General features: G+C 33.2%; 1 protein-coding gene across 1 annotated transcript in view; it reads left to right on the top strand.

The window, feature by feature from the left end:
- LRP1B (LDL receptor related protein 1B) overlaps window positions 1-21,373 on the top strand; it is a 2,000,743-nt gene that overhangs the window by 1,313,629 nt on the left and 665,741 nt on the right. Inside the window, exons 24-27 of the mRNA XM_059166755.1 lie at window positions 1,098-1,295; window positions 2,748-2,952; window positions 11,808-11,972; window positions 12,276-12,520. Coding sequence (XP_059022738.1) covers window positions 1,098-1,295; window positions 2,748-2,952; window positions 11,808-11,972; window positions 12,276-12,520 — 813 coding nt within the window. The remainder of the gene's footprint in view (window positions 1-1,097; window positions 1,296-2,747; window positions 2,953-11,807; window positions 11,973-12,275; window positions 12,521-21,373) is intronic.

Genomic DNA, 21,373 nt, shown 5'->3' with positions numbered 1-21,373 from the left:
TCAAACTGAGTTAGAGTTAAATGCATTGACTTACATATATGAAGTGTGTGAAATGTATAGAGAATATGAAGGAAGGAACTAAGGGATAATTACAACTGCGGATTTGAACATCCTTAGCCTGGGGACTTGAACCTCCCAGATCATTGCTGCTTCCTTCTCTGTGTCTTTTTTCTCTTCTACTATAATATCACAAGTAGACTTATGCAAACTGTAAGGGTATAGACACTGGCATTACTAGGCTTAGACATCGGTGATCTTAGAAGAAAAGACACTCTTTACCCTTAGCTTGAAATATTCTCTAGAAGTTTGGAGACCCATTAGCCTGATTTAGATCTCACATCCACCTTTTGAGCCAATCACCATGGAAAGAGATGATGGTACTTAGACTTAAAATAGGAAAACAAATTTTCCTAAAAGAAAGCCCAAAGAAATTGTACTAACATGGAAATGGGGGGAAATTGTAAACCTGAGTCCCCTCCCACAGAATGTATATTCATCAAGCAAAATTCATGTCTAACTCATCTTAGTATGTCCAATAGTAATTAGCACATTTCCAAATTGATAATGTAATTTTAGTAAATGTCAGACTGTGGAGAAAGCCATCATCTACTCTCTTATGGGGAGTGCACTCTAAGACCGTAACTCTCTCAAAGAAATCCTTTTTTATTGGATCTCTTTCCTTTACGGAGCTGTAGGTGTGTGATGGGTTAAGAGTAGCAGAACTCATTTAATCAACTCTTAGCTATTCCTTTGTTGATGTTTCCATGGTTTAGATTGTCAGCTGAAGTTCCGCTAAGATAGAAAACCCCCATCTGTCTTGGAATTCAAATAATTCTGTGTTCTTTAATAAGAATCAAATGTAGAAAGATCCAAGGAATAAAAACATATTTATACCTTATTTTAATCAACATATATAAGCCTAAAAGTTTCAAGTTTCTTATGAATGTTGGATTACAAGAAATTGCTCCTGGAATAACAGAGAATTATATAATAAATTATGCTTGTAAATAATTGGACTTGACCTCAAAGTGTTTTATCCTACTTATGAAAGCATATAAATATTTTTATAAGTCTATTAAAAATAAATTTATTTTCAGATCCCTTTGAAGCATTCATCATCTTTTCTATTCGTCATGAGATCAGAAAGATTGATCTTCATAAAAGAGACTATAGTCTACTTGTTCCTGGGTTGAGAAACACAATAGCACTTGATTTTCACTTCAATCAAAGTTTGCTTTATTGGACGGATGTTGTAGAAGACAGGATATACCGGGGCAAGCTTTCTGAAAGTGGAGGTAATTTTTAACTGAAAATTCTATAAAAATATGCTGTAATAAGATGGGATTTATATCAATCTTTGCACTTTCATTCTTTGCCTTCTCCCTCGTATATGTAAAACCAGGGATGTCAAGTTTATGTGTGAAAATTTATTGAGGAAGGGGAATGAATGATGGGAGCCTGTGCTAGGCATACAATTTTCAAATTGTGAGCTTTTCCTTGGACAATTGGTAAAGAAAAGTACTTATAAGAAATAACTACTGCCTTCCACATACTAGTAGACATAATGTTTGTTTGTAAAATGTTTTATTTTGTCCACAAAATTTCAACATACAATGAATTGTCCCAAAGACCACTAATATGAACAAAATGTTTTTATCATAGTTTGACTTAATTCTTTTGTCTAATGTACACTTTTTAAGTAGCAAGGCTCTGAGATAAATATATGTAATAATCATTTTGGAAACGTTGGTTCTTTGTAGCATTCCAAAGTCCCAGTGTTTCTATAAAAATTTGAATTTATCCTTAAGTCACATTTGCAATTTTGGAAAAATGATAATAAACATGTGATTCACCTGTGAATTTGTGTCTGTGGCATATTGCAAGAGACTGATTTCAACTGATGGATTTAGATCCTTGGGCTTAGATGATTAAAAAAAAAAAGTCTGTTAAAATGTCTAACAAAAACACTGGTGCAAAAATAAAAAAAGAAAACACTGGCAATGTCATAAACTATTAAGAGTTATCCTATTAGAAAAAATATTTTGATTAAAAAAGAAATTAAAAAGTGGATAAATAGATCATTAGTGGACATTACCAAATTGTTTATTTTAATTTAGACCAAACTAATGCCTTCCTCTCTTATTTGTAATCATGTTATATCATGTAAGTCTTATGGTCCCAGAAGGGGCAGGGAGTGTGATTTGAGGCTTATCTTTATTAAGGGTAAGTGCAGTAAAGTCATCTTATTTATCATGCTTCAGAAAAGGGTGGCTACTGACTAGCTATAATGCATGTTGCCCCAGAGGGGCATTTTCTCTTTATTCTACCCCTGAAGATCAATGTTGATACTAAATTGCGCTAATTTTAACTAGCTCATCATTCTTATTCCCCAAATCCTGTGTTCTATTTCAAAAGTCAGAAACAAGAAATATAATTTTTTGAAATCTAAACACTATTGTTTAGCCTTAAAGTTATTCAAAAATTTGATTGCACTGTCACTGAAAGGGTTTAAGAAATTAAAGATTTCTGTTAGGAAAGATCAGTAATTCTAAATTTGGAGTCTTAGTTTTCATCATGCCAGGTAACACGTTTGCACTCTATCTTTGAAACTCAATATCATACTTCAAAAAACTCTGTGCTGCTGGTTAAGTAGGCCTTGTGTGTGTGTGCGCGCTTAACACATTCATTGAATGGGTACAAGTATTAGTTTCCTTTTTTTTTTTTTTTTTTTTTTTTTTTTTTTGTAGGGGTCAGTGCAATAGAAGTGGTTGTGGAGCATGGCTTGGCTACCCCAGAAGGACTGACCGTCGACTGGATAGCAGGCAATATATACTGGATAGACAGCAATCTGGACCAAATTGAAGTTGCCAAACTTGATGGCTCCTTAAGAACTACACTTATTGCTGGAGCCATGGAACACCCCAGGGCCATTGCTTTGGACCCAAGATATGGGTAAAGAAGTTTACCTTCTACAGATTCGTTTTGGCATAAAAAATAATCTTTTAAATGAATACTGAATTCAATTATCTCATAAATTATGAGTCAGATTGCTTATTTTGTGCATGCACAATTAAGTTTATATATGTATATTTATGTATATTTATGTTTAATGTATGTCTACATCTATATATATTATATATATAACATATATATAATTAGTTTAAGTTTATTAGCATAAATTTGGTTATAAGATTGCTTACATAGGTATCTTTAGAGGATAGAAATATCTTTTTTCTAAATATGGGCACTAAGCTCTATTGAAAGCTATCGCAACTCAATTTTGAAGCAGTAATTTAATGAATTTCTCTGTGACGTGTCAAAGAGATGCTATAATTATTTCTAATGGTTCCAAACCACAGGACCAGTCTCTGGTACAAATAGTCATAGATGTTAATTGCACCACCTGTTATGTATTTTGTAAGTACTTGGAGTCAGTTTAAAAGAAAATTAGTATAAGGTTGAAGGAATCCAATGATGAGACACTGACTATTGGAGTGTTGGAAAGACAAGGCACATGATTCTTGAAAACAAGGTCAAATGTTGAGTAACTCAGCTAATTGACTCTGGTGTTCCCTTGTGTGTTCCTCTGTGAAAGAGCAGAAGAGAGACAAGAAAGCCCTGGAAAACAAGGGTTCCAATTTCTATTTCCTCAGTTATTCTCTGGAGAATCCTCTTAACTCTATTATTTTCCTTTAAATTTCAGTTTTTTCTTTCATAAATCAGGGATGATACCTTTATCATTTGGTTGTTTTTGAGGAGATGGTGAATATGTGGAAGACAAGATTTAAGTTATATAGATGAGAATACTGTTATTACCGTTAATTATTTATTTCCTTTTAATTATTTTACAAATCCAAAACCATTGTCAAGGCTAAAGTTTAGCAGATCAGAATTTTTTTTTAAATTTTTATTTTGATTAATTTATTTTTTTGTCTCTGTACCTTCAAGTAATACAAAGTCCAGGGAACACCAATGAGGAAGGAGAATCAGCCAGGAGGTAGTTTAATGAAATGCAGAAGAGAGAAAAGAAAGCCTGTGTTTAAGTCACCTTCCTGACCACAGTTTCTGGCTGGTGCTCTGGTTTATGCCAAAGTATAGAAATCAGTGGTTTAAGAAGTCTGTTTGTTCTTTTCTTCAATTCATACACAGAAATTAAAGGACCAAAGTAGCTTGCCTAGAACAGGGCTCCAAATAGGCAACTCTTATGTTTACTTTACCTCTACATTGTTTTAAATTTATTTATTACTTGTCCAAACTTAAAATATTAAGGCATTTTTGCATACAGTCCTGGATTTCTGGCTGCTTTTGAAAAAAACAGAGATCTGGCATCAAGGAGCAAAGCAGCAGCTGTATCTTTTACCTTAGAAATGGGTTCTCTTATTTATACAGTCTACATTTTGACCATTTTATTCACTAATCCCTATAATAAAAGTTCACTGGGAAGAGATATATTATATTTAGTGAAAAATTCATTTTTTAGAACAGACTATTTCTGAGATTACAGCTAACTTCTTAATTCTGACCCTTTACTTCCCATAAAATTTCATTATCAACAGGAGTTTTACCCTCAATGTAACAACTACCAGTGTGGAATTTTCACCTACTAGACCTAAGTTGTACCAGTACCTTATACACAGGGGAAACTTCCTGTAGAACGGAAAGTGATATTTTGGAGAAAATTGTGGTTTTAGCTTATACACCAATATGGTAGAAAAGTTGTGAGTGCTCTCAAATTACAGATGGCACATAGAGAGAAAAACAAGATACAACAAAAAGGACAAAATAGGCATATGGAAAGCTCTGAAAATAGTCTGACCAAACAACGTATTAGTCTGGGAGTTGAAACTTCATTTTCTACAGCTTTGAACTGACAATGCTTAGGATAAAATTATTTAGCTCACTTAGCTTCCAGAGGATCCTACCTAAGAGGAGAAAAAAAAAAAAAAAAAAAAAGAGAGAGAGACATAATACGTCACTGACAAATACTATTTAAATGAAAATATCAGATAGTATTCCAGTGACATAAGGTCTTCAGAAGTAATATACCCTCTAAGAGTTGAAAGTTAGTGTAGAATGCCAGCCTCTGAGTAGGAAAACATGACAATGCTTCTGAGAAAGTTGATGCCTTCTATTACTAATTGCTACTATGAAATTGTACAGCTGATTAAAATAATTACAATGGTGGTAATTTTTTTCTTAAAAATGAGTGAAAAAATACACACAAAAATCCTTTTTGATATGAGTAATTAAAGCTCAGAAGGTAGTACTAATACATACAACTCTAGGAAGAAATTGAAAGGTTGATAAGTTTGGGTGTCATGAAAATAATGGGATTTTTATTGTTAAAAATTATCCTATAGTGCATTGATACACTTAAGATATGAAGTTCACATAAACACCTCTAAAGCCCAGCTGTAGCAATTAAATTTAAAAATGCAATGCAAATATGAAAATATTTTCAGGTTTGGGATATTTTAGTAAAAAGTCCATAATTATTTTTAAACATTGGACCTTACATAAGGTAGGCTAAGAGCATAGTAAAAATATATAGAAGCATGCAAACTCACACACATACAGTGAACTGCAAAGCAAAGCACAAGAAAAGAAACACTGAAAAATAATTTAATTTGATTTAAACTCCACTTAGGGGTTCCTCGGTTGAGTGACTGCCTTTGGCTCAGGTCATGATCTTGGAGTCCTCTTGATCGAGTTCTGTGTCGGGCTCTCTGCTCAGTCTGCTTCTCCCTCTTCCTCTCCGCCTTCTCATGCTCTTTCTCACTCTCTCTCAAATAAATAAATACTTGAAAACAAACTAAAAAACTCCACTTACTGCCTTCGTGTTATCTGTTCAAATAGAAACATAAAATTTCTCCCTATTTCTTAAAAATTCAAGAAATACATAAAAAAGGTGTGAATCAAAATTGAAAGGAGCTCCAAAGAAACTTAAACTTCTTTTAGAAATAGGTATATTGGGGTAAGTCTACTGAATAATTTTTTTAGAATTATGGTTTCTGTAAATACTATTACTTTCCCACCACATCATAAGCTCTCTAATGGTAAACCAAGACATGGTTCCATGTCTATGAAATCCGCCCCCACTCCTAGTATATAAAATTGTGCTGAATATGTTTGTTAAATAAATTAATACAAGCATATTCATAGACTTTTTGTTAACATGTAACTTACAAAACTCAAGGATAAACCTGAAAGGGAGAAGCACAGACTAAAAGACAGCTAAGGGGTAAATACTATAAACTTTGTTTCCAATAACAAGTGAATGAACAAGTTTGCAAACAGCCACTTCCCTCCCTCAGCTTAGCTGAGGAAAAACAAAAAGAACAATAACAACAACAACAACAACAATAACAACAACGAAATGAGCAATAACATTAGGCCAAGAAGACAGGCTTACATCATGTGAGTTTCCTTCAGCTCTCAAGGTCCTTTGTGACCTTTTTATACAGATCCCAAGAAACAAATGTTTTAAATCAACTGCTTTGCTTCCCAGGCATAAAATTCACAGGTCTTCATTTTACATTATAAAACATATTTGCCATCATGCCACATCCCTTTAGTATTCTGGGTTTTGACCCAATATCCAAAGTGACAATTTATTCCAAGACGGTAAATGGAAGTCTTGGGAAGGAGCCATTTTTCTCTCATTCCTTTTTAAGGGAATATAGTTATTACTAAGGTGACTTGAATGAGTCCATGAATCTCTCCTGAACCTCAAGCTTAGTATTAGGGAGTAAGAAGTACCAGAGAGTTCCCAATTTATAGGGCATTCGCTTCGGGTCTTGAAATGTCTTTGCCTTTGTACTTGTGCGGCTGCATGGTGTCCTTCTGCTCCACTGTGTGTTTAGATTTTATTTGTCAGAATAACTGGGCTCTGCTATAGCAATTGCAATTTGTGAAAGTAGATATAGTAGTTGTGAAGATTAGTGAAACATCAAAATAAAATTTTAATTTTATATGGGAATGTTCTTAAATGAAACTAATAAAGACGTTGTTGCTTTTAGAAGACCTAAAGATTGTAGATAAGTATCCTTGTTTTTTGCCAAGATCATTTATTTTCACCTTCTGCAGCTTGACCTGATAGATGATAATGGCCCTTTCATGCCTGTAATGATACAAGTTGTTCATGGTCCATTGACCCAATTTAATCCTGATACACACTAACTCATGAATGCAGGAACTGTAGAATCACTAGACTGTAGTCTCTTTTTTAAAAGCAATTGTGGCTGAATATTTCCATACGTCCTGTAAGAAGAGATATTCAGCCTTTGTGTATTTCAAGAAATAATTCAATCATTGAAATGCTAATACATTTTAACCATAAAAAGAAAGTAATAAGGGGGAAATGATTCTTTTAAAATACCACACTATAAAGTATACAAAAGAGTGCCTAGAATTTTATGAAACAATGATCCTTGAAATCAACTTTTTAAATTGATTGTAAACTGACTTATGGTGAAGTAAAGAACACTTTTAGGAGAACTAATTCTAAAACATGTTCTTTTATAAAAAATATTGGAAAATTCCCCACTTGAATTGATGAAAGATTAGGACCATTGTGAGCATTATAGAAGAAAGAGCTTAATGCTGCTAAGTTTAGTGAAGAAATGAAGGAATCACTTTAGAATGTCTCAAATCATCCCAAGCTATGCTTTTATGGTCCAATGGAAACACATACTTGAGAGTTTACAGTGCCTACTCTGGTAAACCTATAATATAGAATGCAGAATTGTAGAGTTACTGATGTGTGTGTTGGAATTTTTACAACCACAGAAGGCAGAACTAGGTAGAAAGAAGAGAGATACCAGTTTTCCACTTATTATTGAGGCAAAAGACAAAACTCTGAAGTCTTTGGGTCATCAATCCAGAGTGTGAATTACAGCCTTGCTTAGATCTCATGGTGGTTTATCCATAGATATTCAGACTAGCTATCATTCTCAAATTCATTGTGTGTTTTCAGTGATTATTTTTCCTAATCATTTTTAAGCTTGCAAATATCTCTACTCTACCTTGTCTGTCAAGATACCACATCAATTTGATTGATGCTGTATTGGTCTTGTTTCTCATTTTAAATCTTAGTTTTAAAATCCTAAGTGTAAAGGGAAACTGACCACAATCTGCTGTCAGTGAAAAGATGCATGCATCCCAAATTAAATTTGAAGTGAGACACATAATACACCTCATTCATTGTTTTAAAGACATTCAACTACTTAACTGAATAGCCTTCCATCTTTATATTAAATCTTAGTTCCATTTTCCCTTTATGGCAACATATTGTATATTAGGTAATTTATAAGTAATATGTGTATGGGTATATACATGATAGTTTTTTTCTCATATTAATCTTTAAAAATTAGTCTTTTTAGAAAAATGATTTCTAGCTATAAAATATTATAAATATCCTCTGGTATTTTTAATATTCTTAAAAATTATCTATTTTATTAATTTTGAGTTATTTGCAGTTTTAAACTTTTATTATAGAAATTTTTAAATACACAAAATAGAATGAATTACATAATAAACTTCTTCATATTTATTACCAAGCTTCAACAGTTATCAATACATTATCCCTGATACATTACTTTGTTCTATCCTTTCTCAGAAGTTTACTTAATTTATTCAAATATTGGTGATTAAAGAATGAATAATTTAGATATTATTTTTCTGAATATGATCCCATAGCAGGACCAGGAAACTCCTCTAATGCTGCCCATGAAACTAAAACTTCCTTTTTTTTTTTTTAACATAAACTCAGATTTTGAGAGACATTCTTTGAGATAAACCCAATCTTACAACTTCCTCCTCTGAATCCTTTACTTGTGGCTTTGACTTATAAAACATTCTACTTTCACATACATGCTGCTGGGACATTTAAACATTGACAATAGTATTAATTGTCTTTCTGTCTCTCCCTCCATTTCTTTAAAAATTTGGAAATACTTAAAAATTTTGCATTTAAAAAATAAATTTTATGACTATGTGTGGGTGGCATGCTCGTGGAAGCACAAGTCTTTTCTGTGACCTAGTCATCCTTTGTGCTAGATTGTTTACATCCAGGACCTCACCAAATGCTCCTGATAAGTGTGTACAATTAGAGTTTTTACTTACAGATGAGAAAATGGAGTCTGAGATTAAAAATATATGTATATAAAAAATATATGTTTATAAAAAAAATATTCTGGAGAAAGTAACAGATACCAGTCTTGATCCCAAGTTAGTATGACATAGAAACATATTGGCATAATTATTTGGTAATATTTTGAGGCTGCCAGGTGCTTCAGAACTATCTATGAGCTGCCACTCTTATCAAGGACATCTACATCTTCCTTCTCTCTTCACCATAGTCTTTTTTTTAAAAAAAGATTTTATTTATTTATTTGACAGACAGAGATCACCAGTAGGCACAGAGGCAGGCAGAGAGAGAGGAAGGGAAGCAGGCTCCCTGCTGAGCAGAGAGCCCAATGTGGGGCTCGATCCCAGGACCCTAGGATCATGACCTGAACCAAAGGCAGAGGCTTTAACCCACTGAGCCACCCAGGCGTCCTTCACCATAGTCTTTTAACACACATACTTACTAAATTTATTACATAATGTATTGAATTGTGTTTTATTCATTTCGTATTTCAAATTCCTCTGTCCTAAAGACTATATACTTCTCAAAAATTCAAATCATGGTATTTAGTTTACATCGCTCCATATCTCCTTACATAAACATAATATAGATAATATTTTTAAAAAAGAAGAAGATATCTTGAATTGTATTTTGAATTTTGTTCCAGAGGATTATTTTATTTTCCAAGGTAATCTACCACATTCATATACGTAAGGATCATTCAAAATACAGAAGAATGAAAAATAGCAAAATGATACATAATTTTAGTGAAAAACAAAGGTATTTTTACCAGTAACTTTACCATTTCTCACCAAAATGTTGTCAGAGCTGATAATGGGAAAATTTACTGGACTGTCACTATCTCTCCAATCCTGTGAGTTCTCCCTTCCCAAATCACCATGCTACTCATTGGGCTCTCCTATGAAAATAGAAAAGAAAACTACAATTTATTGATTAGCAAACATGGCCTTATCATCTGCCAGAAGCTTTCCCTTTCCTATTTTATTTAGTGACATGACATTAAAGAATTTGATGTTAAAAACATCAGAGCAGAAGTTAGGCTGCCCAGTTTTCCATCTCCCTCTGCCAATTGCTACCTGGGTAGCCCAAGTAATTTAACTTCTCTAAGTTTGTTCTCCCATCTCTAAAACATAGATAACTTTAGCCATAGCCTCATGATTGATTAAATGAGATAATCTATAAAGCTGAAAATAGTATTTTGGCTAACAATAGTATTTAACATATACTAAGCACTTAAAAATATGGAGAGTAATTATGATTGTGGAGTTATTGTGTAACTGTATTAAATATACCATAGAAACATGCACCAGCAGTTTAAACCACTGTCAATTGAACATAAAACATCCATTGCCTAATGGGCTTAAAAATCAAATGCAGGACATGAGGCACTTAATGACCATTGTCTCTAACTGTTTGTACACCATGAATTTGTGGAGTCTCAAATAGTATTTGGTTTAAAAAAGATGATCTTTAAAAAAAAAAAAAAGATGATCTTTAACATATGAAAAATGGTGTTTTAACAATCTCATGTTTATATATATGAAACTATAATGTTTTCCTTCTATATCTTTTGTCATATGATCTATTTCATTGCTATGAAACTAAATATCATCTCTGTACTGATGATTTCCAAATTCATGTGTCCAGCCCTGCCTTATTCTCTGAACTTCACCCTGGCATACCACACAGCTTCCTGAACACTTCCTTTTGGATATCTTGAAATCTTAAGATTTAAAAAAAAAAAAAAATGAAAGTAAACTTTTGATTGCTCCTCACACCCAACCACAATTAATTCCCAGGTCTTAGAATCTGTTCCTCTTTCATTTTCTACATTGTACTTATGGATTCTCTGTGAGCCCTCTTCCTTGCACTTACTCTGACTTTACTGAAACAAGAAACACAGTCACCTATGATTTATTCTCCACTTCATTTCCCTATATTCAGTCATCAGATAGTCCTGGCAATTCCACCTCCAAATATACCTTGAATCCATTCACCTTTCTTCCCTTCCACTACCATACTCCAAACCACTGTCATCCTTGGCTGTTCCTTTAAAATGACCACCTGGTATACTCTTGCCTCACTATCATCTACTTATGTATGATACCATGTTTCACCCCTGCTTAAATATGCTTCCTAATCCCTTGGAATAAAATCCCAAATAATTACCTTAAACTACAAAGCCCATTAAGTAGCACTCTTCAAATCCATCATCTTCCTTTTACCTCCTTACTCACTACATTGGTCTTATTTCTATTCCTCAAATCACCCACTTTTTTTCCCCCATTAAGGCTTTCATATCTGCTGTTTATTTTGCTTGTCATGCTCTTCATACTGTTCTATATATACTTTAGATTCAATGTAAACACATCCTCCTCAAAGTCCTTTTTTCCCCTGATCACCTTCTCTAAGTGGATCACTTACCTACTATTCTCTCCCATAATGAAAATTTCCTTCAGCATATTTTAGAAGCTGGAATCATATATTCCTGTGTTTATTTAGTCTTTTTTCTCCACTGGACTGTAAGCCCCAAGTGGGTAGATAATACATCTGTTTCTTTTGAGACTGTTTACCTGCCAGTGTCTAGCATCAAGTAGGCACTCAGTAAACCTTTGTGAACTCAATGGCTGAAGCAATAGCATTATTTATTTTTCTTCAGAATTCTTTTCTGGACAGATTGGGATGCCAATTTTCCTCGTATTGAATCTGCCTCCATGAGTGGAGCTGGAAGAAAAACCATCTACAAAGACATGAAAACTGGAGCTTGGCCTAATGGACTAACTGTGGACCACTTTGAAAAAAGGATAGTTTGGACAGATGCCAGGTGATCTTTTTTTTCTGTATTTTCTGTTACCTTTCTCAGATAGTATTTGTAAACTCAAAAGATACTCTAACATGCAAGTATCGTGAAATTGGTGGTGATATTTTGTTTGTTTTCATTATGATGGTGGTGATTTTTGTTTGTTTTTGTTATGATAGGCTTTTTTCTTCTTTCTACACATCAGATACAGATCCATGAAGTATTTTTAATAAAATATTCTCTCTAGCATTTATCTAGGTAGTATGATAACACCACTGGACTATTTGAATAAGTTCCAATAAAATTAATTTATTTACATTTCTGTAGGTCAGATGCTATTTATTCAGCCCTCTATGATGGGACAGCCATGATAGAAATCATTCGAGGTCATGAATATCTTTCCCATCCCTTTGCTGTGTCTTTATATGGGAGTGAGGTCTACTGGACAGACTGGAGGACCAACACACTGTCAAAAGCCAATAAGTGGACAGGGCAGAATGTCAGCGTGATTCAGAAGACAAGTGCACAGCCATTTGACCTTCAGATATACCACCCCAGCCGTCAACCCCAGGGTAAGTGCTGGTAGAGAATTAACCACGCAGATAGTATTTTCACTTTAATCATATAATATTTGAACTGTAACATATCTTTTATGTATTGTTATTAATATTTCATGTATATTGTGTTGTAGAAGTGGTTCCAGCCTTTATTTTAATTAATACAATTTTTTTTCTTTCCTTTTTATTTCTTTCACATAGCAATAAGGAAATCTTAGAAATTAAGGGGTTTATACAAACTCCCACATTTTAAGTCACTGCTTGTATCAATAAAGGATACTGTGGGAAGTTGTAGAAGGTCTTCAGATTTGGAATCTATCATCTGATTATGATCAGAAGATTAGATGAGAACACCAAGAACACATTGATATTTTCCCTAAATGATCCCTGTGAGCTACATTGGGAGGAGAAAGAATGGTGTATTTAAAAAAAAAAAAAAAAAAAAAAAAAAAAAGGAGCATCTCCTTGAGCTTTTCTATTTTAAGAGAATTGAGATCACATGAGCCTGTGTGCCACCTCTCCCCATGTATTCAACATTTTGGTCAATAGTAATCTCCATCCTGGCTTTGTGATTTCATTTCTTCTTCATTTCATCAATCCTTGCCTGCCTGACATTCTTAAACTTCTTTCTCTTTTCTATTCTTACATTTCTTTTTTCCTTCTGGTTTTTATTTTTTCCTGGATAGTATGGCTATTTGGTGTAGCATCAGCTCATCATTTTATACCTCTTGGTGGAGACTTCCCCTTTACAATGTGTACCATAACCTATGAGAATCTCATTCCAATGTAAATAATGCTTTCTTATTATTAGCATGTTTTTACTTGAGACATATGATGCTCAGATGACAACTATTCCCTAGAGGTTATATTTTTTTCCTTTTCTCTCTCTTTCAGTGTAGAGTACACAGATCTTCCACTCCCAGAAATGCACTGGTCTTATGGACCTCACTTCAAGGCTTATTTTAAATTTGTGTTATATTCTTTACACCTAGATGTGACTAAAAATGCTCACCTCTGTGGTCTATAAATTCCACTTTTATCCTTTTTCTTTCCTCAATATTTGATCTTCATTCTCTATCGATACTATTACTTCTACCAAAATTTCCTCATCTGTAAAATTTTCTGTGCCTTCTCTTTGACAGAGTCTGATTAAATCTAGTTTCCTTCCTAGATACTTTCAATTTCTGTTTCAATTTCGTTACATAAGAGATCCTTCTTTGTCATGTGGGAGTTTTTATACACCATGTACTATGTGAGCAATCATGTTAATCCATTTCTGTCACCTATAATTTGTTTGCTCTTTTCATTTTACAAATTTGTCCAACATGAAGACATTTAGGGGAGAAAATATAGCTTAGTCACTTTCGTGCTTAATAGGCATTCAGTAAATATATTGGACTTAACTAAATTGAAATAAATCAGGAAATCATGATTCTGACCAGCAATAGGCCAGGAGTACACTAAGGAAAAGATGCTCTTTTCTAAAACTTTTCTTCAGCATGAGAGTATTTAGTAATAAACACTGTATGTTGATGACAAACATAGGATTTGTTTTAATTTTTATAAATGCAAAAATATTTACTTACATATTTTTGTGCCAACGCTGGTACTTTTTATGTTATTTTTATATTTAGAGTAATTTAAATTAATTGGGCCATGAAATATGGCCTGAGTTTATGTTTACATCATTCGCCTCCTCAAAATAAGATCAATATATTTTCGTTTTCTAACTGTCTGATTTGTCCACATGGACATGAACCATAGCAAAGTGACAGAATAGAAATGAAAATGATACTTTCAAGTTCTTCTCACGTTTTCACATATATAGAAAGAAAGTAAGACAGTCAATATACAGTAGACCCCTTCTCCATGCTTTCACTCTCTATGGTCAACCATGGTCCAGAAGCAGAAGATCCTTCTAAACTATCATTAGAAGGTCAATAGAAGCCTAACACTATGTTACAATGCCTATGTCATTCACCTCACTTCATCTCATCACATAGACATTTTATCATCTCACATCATCACAAGTGCCAGGGTGAGAATAATACGATAAGATATTTTGAGACAGAGAGATACCACATTTACATAAATGTTACAAATAGTATAGTATCACAGTTGCTCTTTTTTGATATTAATTATTGTTGTTAATCTATTACTGTGTCTAACTGATAAATTTGACTTTATCATGGATATGTATCATAGATATGTGTGCATAGGAAAACAGATGATATATATAGAGTTTGGTAATATCCCTGGTTCTAGGCATCTACTTCAGATATCTCCTCCCCAGATCATGGGAGATTCTTGTAATTCATTTTTTAGTGGGGAGATTTTCTGAACATCTTTACTTAACTTGAAAGATGATTTATATGAGACTCCTACCATCTGCATAAAATAGGGAAGTTTTTACTATATGGATCTGATTTAACATAGAGGATTCAGGGCAGATATTCTAGTCTTTATCTACCTTTAGAGAATGTTACCTGTGGTGAGACCTTGCTATTTCCTACATGAAATTCAGTCAGTTTCCAATTTTGAGAATGATCAGAGAACACTCTACTTTTCCCCCATTATAAGGATCACTGAGCATATAACAATCATTATCCATCCTGTTTATCTGCTTCAGTGAAGTAACACTTCCACTGCCAGGGGAAAAAATGTCTAAAAAGATGCAGGAATATATTGACTGTTTTATTACCAAGGTAGAATTGTAGTAAAAATGTTGACAAAGGTTCAATATTAACATAAGTAAAATAATCATAGCCCCCTGTGTTCTGGTGAATAATAATGCAAAGTTCACAAAGAAATAATTTTTAAAAATACCTCTCATTCAGTGCTGTAAAATTAAAATATGTGTTTAAAATAAATAAATAAAGGTTATAAATAATTCCTTGAAATTATCTAATCCTCCAAGTAGGGAATTAATGAATGCTTTAACACCAGTTATCAAACATTCACCTTATGCATATATTTCTAGGTTGATTTTTGAACAGTTATGCAAAACTTTTTAAAAAAGAAAATGTATTTTAGATCTTTTGGCTCCTCATGTTATTGTTACATGGAATTAACAAGAAGCAAATCAAAGCTTAGACATATACAATATAAAGGAGCAGTTGTGGATATTTTAAATCTATTATTTTTTCAGGGTATGAGGGAGCTAAGCTTAGAGTTAATGGCATGGCCTTGGGAGCTCAACTGCTTGGATTCAAACCCCAAGTCTATGATTTATTAGTTGTATAATTTGGGGCAAGTTACTTAACTTCCTTAGGGCTTGGTTTGTCCATCTGAAAACTGGAGAAAATTATAAGGTCTATATCAAAGGATCTAGTAAAAGAGTTTAACAGTCATTTAATACAAATATTTTAAACACGTGTAAAAGCACAAAAAGTTCTTGGAAGTGTCTCGCATATAATCAGTGCTATGTAGTTACATGCTCAAGTAAATAAAATTTTAAAGAGTTATACTTTTGGGAGTTCCTGGTGGTTCAGTCAATTAAGTGTCTGACTCTTGATTTCAGCTCAGGTCATGATATAGGGGTCGTGAGATAAAGCCCAGGCTGGGCTCTGTGCTAGCGAGGAGTCTGATGTTTCCTTTCTCCTTCCTCCCCTGTTCCTCCCCTGTTCTCTGAGACTTCTCTCTCTCTCAAATAAATAAATAAATAAATAAATCTTAGAAAAATAATAATAGTAAATTGTAAATCACAATAGTAATAGTAAATCATATCATTTTCCTAACCTTTTGTTGAAATTTAGGTTTTATTACTTTTTTGGGGTCCCTTTTGAATACATATTGTCTCATATTTCAGTTACTCATATTAGGGTTAACATTATACTTTTCTATATCATAGCAATTTTTTAAAAGAAAAATGTCAATAAAAATGTGAATCACAGCTCTAAAGAAGAGCAATACGGTTGATCTTTGAACAGAATTCAGATATAGTCAGGTGACTAGACTATCAAACCTACTTTCAAAGGTATAACCATTTTCCCAGCTACCAGAGCAAAAAAATCCTGACATTTTTTCTTGTAGTTTTCAACAGAGATGTTGAATATCACAATAATAAATAAAGTTATAATTGTTTATGAACTACTATATGCCATTTAATTGTCACTTTTTTCCCCTAGTCATTAGAATCACCTAACAAGATAGTTGTTTGCATTTCCTATGAGGAAACTGAAGCTCTGGGAAGTGAATGAAGTAAGCTGGCTCAGAAAAATATACTTCATCAAAGGCAAACCCAGGTTCCCAATGATCATGACCAACCTCCCAGTCCATGTTTCATTGTTTTCTAAATTAAGAAAACTTTGTTTTTTTAAGTACGCTTCACACCCAGCATGGAACCAATGTGGGACTTGAACTCACAACCCCGACACCAAGAGCCAGGCTGAGACCAAGAGTCTGACACTTAACTGAGTAAGCCAGCCAGGTGCCCCAAGAAAGCTTTGCATCTCTTTAAATTTAATGTCACATTTCATTTTTTAAAATTTTGTGTCTTTTAAATTTTATATATTTTTTGTATCTAAATTTTGTATCTAAATATTTGTAAATAATTTGTAAATAATATTTTTGTAAATAAATTTTTATAACTAAATTTTGTATCTTTTAAATTTTGTATCTAAATATAAAACACTTAGCATTCTCCCCTGCTATCATTGATGTCTTATAAATCTCTTCTTAGTAACTACGTATTTTCACAGCACATGTGACTATCAATATATCCTCAACTACTCATCTATTATTGGGCAATTTGATTTTAGTTCATTTCAATCCTATCATCTATAATTTTAATGCATGTTTCTATGCACAAATATTTATCTGTATTTAATAACCTTGGATTTTGTTGTTATTGTTGTTAGAAAGTCATATGATCTTATTTGCCAGAAACACATAGATGAACATAAGCCCTCCCGAGAAGGAAAGTATCACTAAACCCTAATGAAAATTAAGTTATACTCTTTCTTGTATGGTCTTATTATCTATTTATTTATTTTAAAAAGTCTGCTCTCTTGGTCACTTTCAAATATGCAGTACAGTGTTAAAAACTAAAATCATCCCATACTGTACATACATTCTCATAGTTTATTTATTTTATAGCTAGAAGTTTGTGCCTTTTAACCCCGTCATCCACTTCAACCAAACCCCACCTCTTCCCTCTAGCAACCAGAAATTTGTTCTCTGTTTCTGTAACTTCAGTGTTTTGTTGTTGTTGTTTGTTTTATTTTGAAGATTCCACATATAAGTGAGATCATATGGCATTTGTATCTCTTTGTTTGACTTATTTCTCTTAGTGTAATGCCCTCAATACTCATACATGTTGTTGCAAATGACAAGATTTCCTTCCTTTTTATGATTAAATATTATACATATACATATATATACACACACATACATACACCAAATTTTATATGTGTGTGTATGTGTGTGTGTATATATGTGTGTGTGTGTATAAATATATATATATATACACCAAATTTTCTTTATTCATTCATCTATTGATAGATTCTTAGATTGCTTCCATGTCTTTGCTATTATAAACAGTGCTGCAATGAACATGGAGGTGCATATGACCTCTCCTGTGCCAAAAAAGCAAAACAAGAAAGTTTAGCATAAAGTAGGGATACAAAGTAGTGGTTTTATGTTGACAGCTACAGTAGGGATTGAGGGCAAAAATCTGAATGTAATGTATTGGGAAATTGGAATAAAATAATCACATTTTATCCCTTTATGCTTTTGGAAGATTTATATATATTCATCCTATTCCACTGACTGGATTGATAACTGGACTCATTAACCTAAATTCTCTATTATATAATCTGGCATGCACTGGCAATTTATAGCATGTAGTTGATACTTACATCCACCTACTGAATGAACACATGAGAGGATAGGATGTTGTTTCCTTAGCATAGAGAGAAGATGTATAAATAAGTGTATTTGTTACATTCATAATAAACAAGGTGAAAATGAATAATTAACATTTATGGTGAAAATGAATAATTAACATTTATGAAGCCATCTAATTTAAATATATCTTTATCAGTAAAACACAGTTATTAATTGAATAAATTCTGAGTGCATTAAAAAAACAGCAACAACAACAAAATTTATAATAAACCATTTTTGAGAAATGTGTTAGTTTTGTTCAGATAATGAGATCTGGGCTTGTATGATTAAGCATTAAATTAAAATTATATAATCATCCTGACTTCATGATAATAAGGAAAGTATGCCCTTATATTGTGTTTTTATTAGTGTTTTACAGGTATTACTTTCATATTGCGCAAAAATTTGCAGGAAAAAAATTCTCCCTCTGAGGCTTTCTCTCTTCAAAGTCACATACCAGTTATAAACCTGTACACAATTCAGATTTCACTTCCTTCATGTTCATGCTTAACACCATAGGAAGTCCCTTAGCACTTAGAGCCTGTATGATTATTTAATATTTTCCTAACACTGTTTTATTTACCCAACTACATTATAAAATATTTGAGTAAGGGAATGTCACTTATTTATTTATGTCAACTACATAGTTAAGTCCTTTATAATAATATTAATAATTATAATAGCATATGGCGCTTGCTAATTTTCATTGCAATTCTATGAGGAAGGTTTTAGCAACATAGTGTATAGATAAGGAATCTAAGGAAGTCAAACACTAAGTAATTTCCTCAAGGTCTAATAGCCAGGGGATGTTTGTTTAGTTATCTGACTTTGAGGAAACTGACCTCAGAACTCTCCTTAACCTTTAAGCTCTATAGGAAGAAGTCATGGAGTTCATGTTTGAGATTCTCCTTGGAATTATTATTTCATGTCACCAGATGGCAGTATAGAGTCAAGTTTTGTTGATAGACAAGGGATAGACTAATTCTTACCTTCTTGGAGTTTATAGTTGAGAAGGGGAACAACTTAACAATGAAGGTCAGTAAAATAACTGTTATTATGGATGGATTTTGAATGTAAAAGGTAGTAAATACCTTTTAAAAGGTGTAGAATGAGGTCCTGAAAAGACCCTTGGTTAGTCTAGTTCAATCCATCCTCTGTCACTCACTAGGCTTGTTAACTGAGGCAAAATAATTAACTTTGGGGCCTCGATTACTTATCTGATGGTTGAAGCAGCTAGAGGTAAGGAGGGAATAAATGGGAAACAGATTGGGCAGGACTCAGACCATGGTGGAATTTAAATGGTTCTTTCAAGGAATTTTAATTTTTGTCCCCTAGGGTGGGTGGGTCTAGTGATTTCACACTTGAATGTGCATTTGAATTATCTGCAGGGATCACTAAAATACAGATTTCTGGGCTGCACTCAAGCTTTTAATTCAATAGGTCTGGGGTGTAGCTTGGGATTTTGCATTCTTAGTAAGTTCCCAGGGGATGCTGATGTTGTCTAAAGAACTATAGTCCTAAGTAAAGGAGTAGATAAGTTTTAAATAAGTAAGTTTTTAATATTTGGTCAAAGGAGTGAAAATAGCAGGTTTGGGTGTTAGAAACTTGTCTCCATTTGTGCAAGGGATGGACTGTGGAAGGACAGCACTGTAGGTAGGAGAATGGTAAGGAGACTAGCTGTAGATCAGGAGGTAGCTAATGCCAAAATCTGGGAGCCTGTCATAAAAGCAGAGAGAATGGTATGAATGAGATACACTTAGAAACAAAATTAATTAAAAAAAAGAAAAACAGTGATAGCAGTTGTAGAGTAGGGGACATTGGGAAGAAAAGGAAGAATTTGAGATGGCTTTGTGTTTCTAGTTTCTGTAATTGGCTTCATGATCAAAATATGACATAGAGTCCACAGGATTGGTTTAAGGCAGGGATCAACAAACTTTGTCTGTGAAAGGCCTGACAGTAAGTGTTTTAGGCTTTATAGGCCATATGGTCTCTGTTGCAACTATTCAACTCAGCTGCTATGTGAAAGTAATCACATAGAAAATGAACTATTGTACTTTTGTTCCAATAAAATTTAACTTATGGACAGAAATTGTGTGTGTGTCTATTATTTGTTTAACAACATTTTTATAGTGCTCAGTATTTGTTGGGTATATTCTAAATGCTTTAAAAAGAAACTAAAGTGTTTAATCTTTGCAGTGATTTCACTTTACAGATGAAAAGCTAGGATAGATAATGGTATGCCGTCAGAATAGGACAAAATAGAAATTAGTATTTCATATGCTTTTCATGTGTTATGGATATTACTCCTTTTAAAAAAAATATAATTTATTTATTTATTTGAGAGAGATCATGCATAAGCAAGGGAGGGATAAAGGGAGAGGTAAGAAAGGATCTTAAGCAGACTCCATAGTGAGCACAAGCCTGACATGGGCTCTATCCCGGACCCCAAGATCATGACCTGAACTGAAACAAAGAACCAGAGGCTTAACTGACTGCACCACCCAGGCACCCCGGAATATTATTATTTATTTGTTTTCTAAGCTACAGTATTAACCTGTAGGCCAAGGTCTACTGGTACCTGGTTTAAAGGATAAACAAAGACATAAGTATATTCATTGGATGTGGCAACTTGGAGGATGGTCTGCTATAATTTTATTTAGGAGAATTTACATGGAGTTGTTTGTATATGTCCTAGTGATCATAAGTTTGTCTGAGGTTGAGTATTATTATTAATTTTAAAGTCTTTTTACTAAAATAATATAATTTATTAAATAAAGAGAACAATGTTGTTAGGTAACATGATGCAAATGCAAGAAAGACAACCTTCATGATACTTAGCTTATGCAATGTCATAACCAGAAGGAAGACTCTAGAGCCAGACTGTTCGAGTTCACATTTTAATTTTGTCCTATCCTGACTACATAACCATTATTTATCCTGTTTTTTTGGTCTGTAAAATGGAATTGTTGTGAAAGATTAAAC

Source organism: Mustela lutreola, chromosome 3 (assembly GCF_030435805.1).
Source record: "Mustela lutreola isolate mMusLut2 chromosome 3, mMusLut2.pri, whole genome shotgun sequence".
NCBI classification, from domain to species: Eukaryota; Metazoa; Chordata; class Mammalia; order Carnivora; family Mustelidae; genus Mustela; species Mustela lutreola.
Note: the sequence above shows the minus strand (reverse complement) of the source record. Positions and strands in the feature narration are given on the sequence as shown.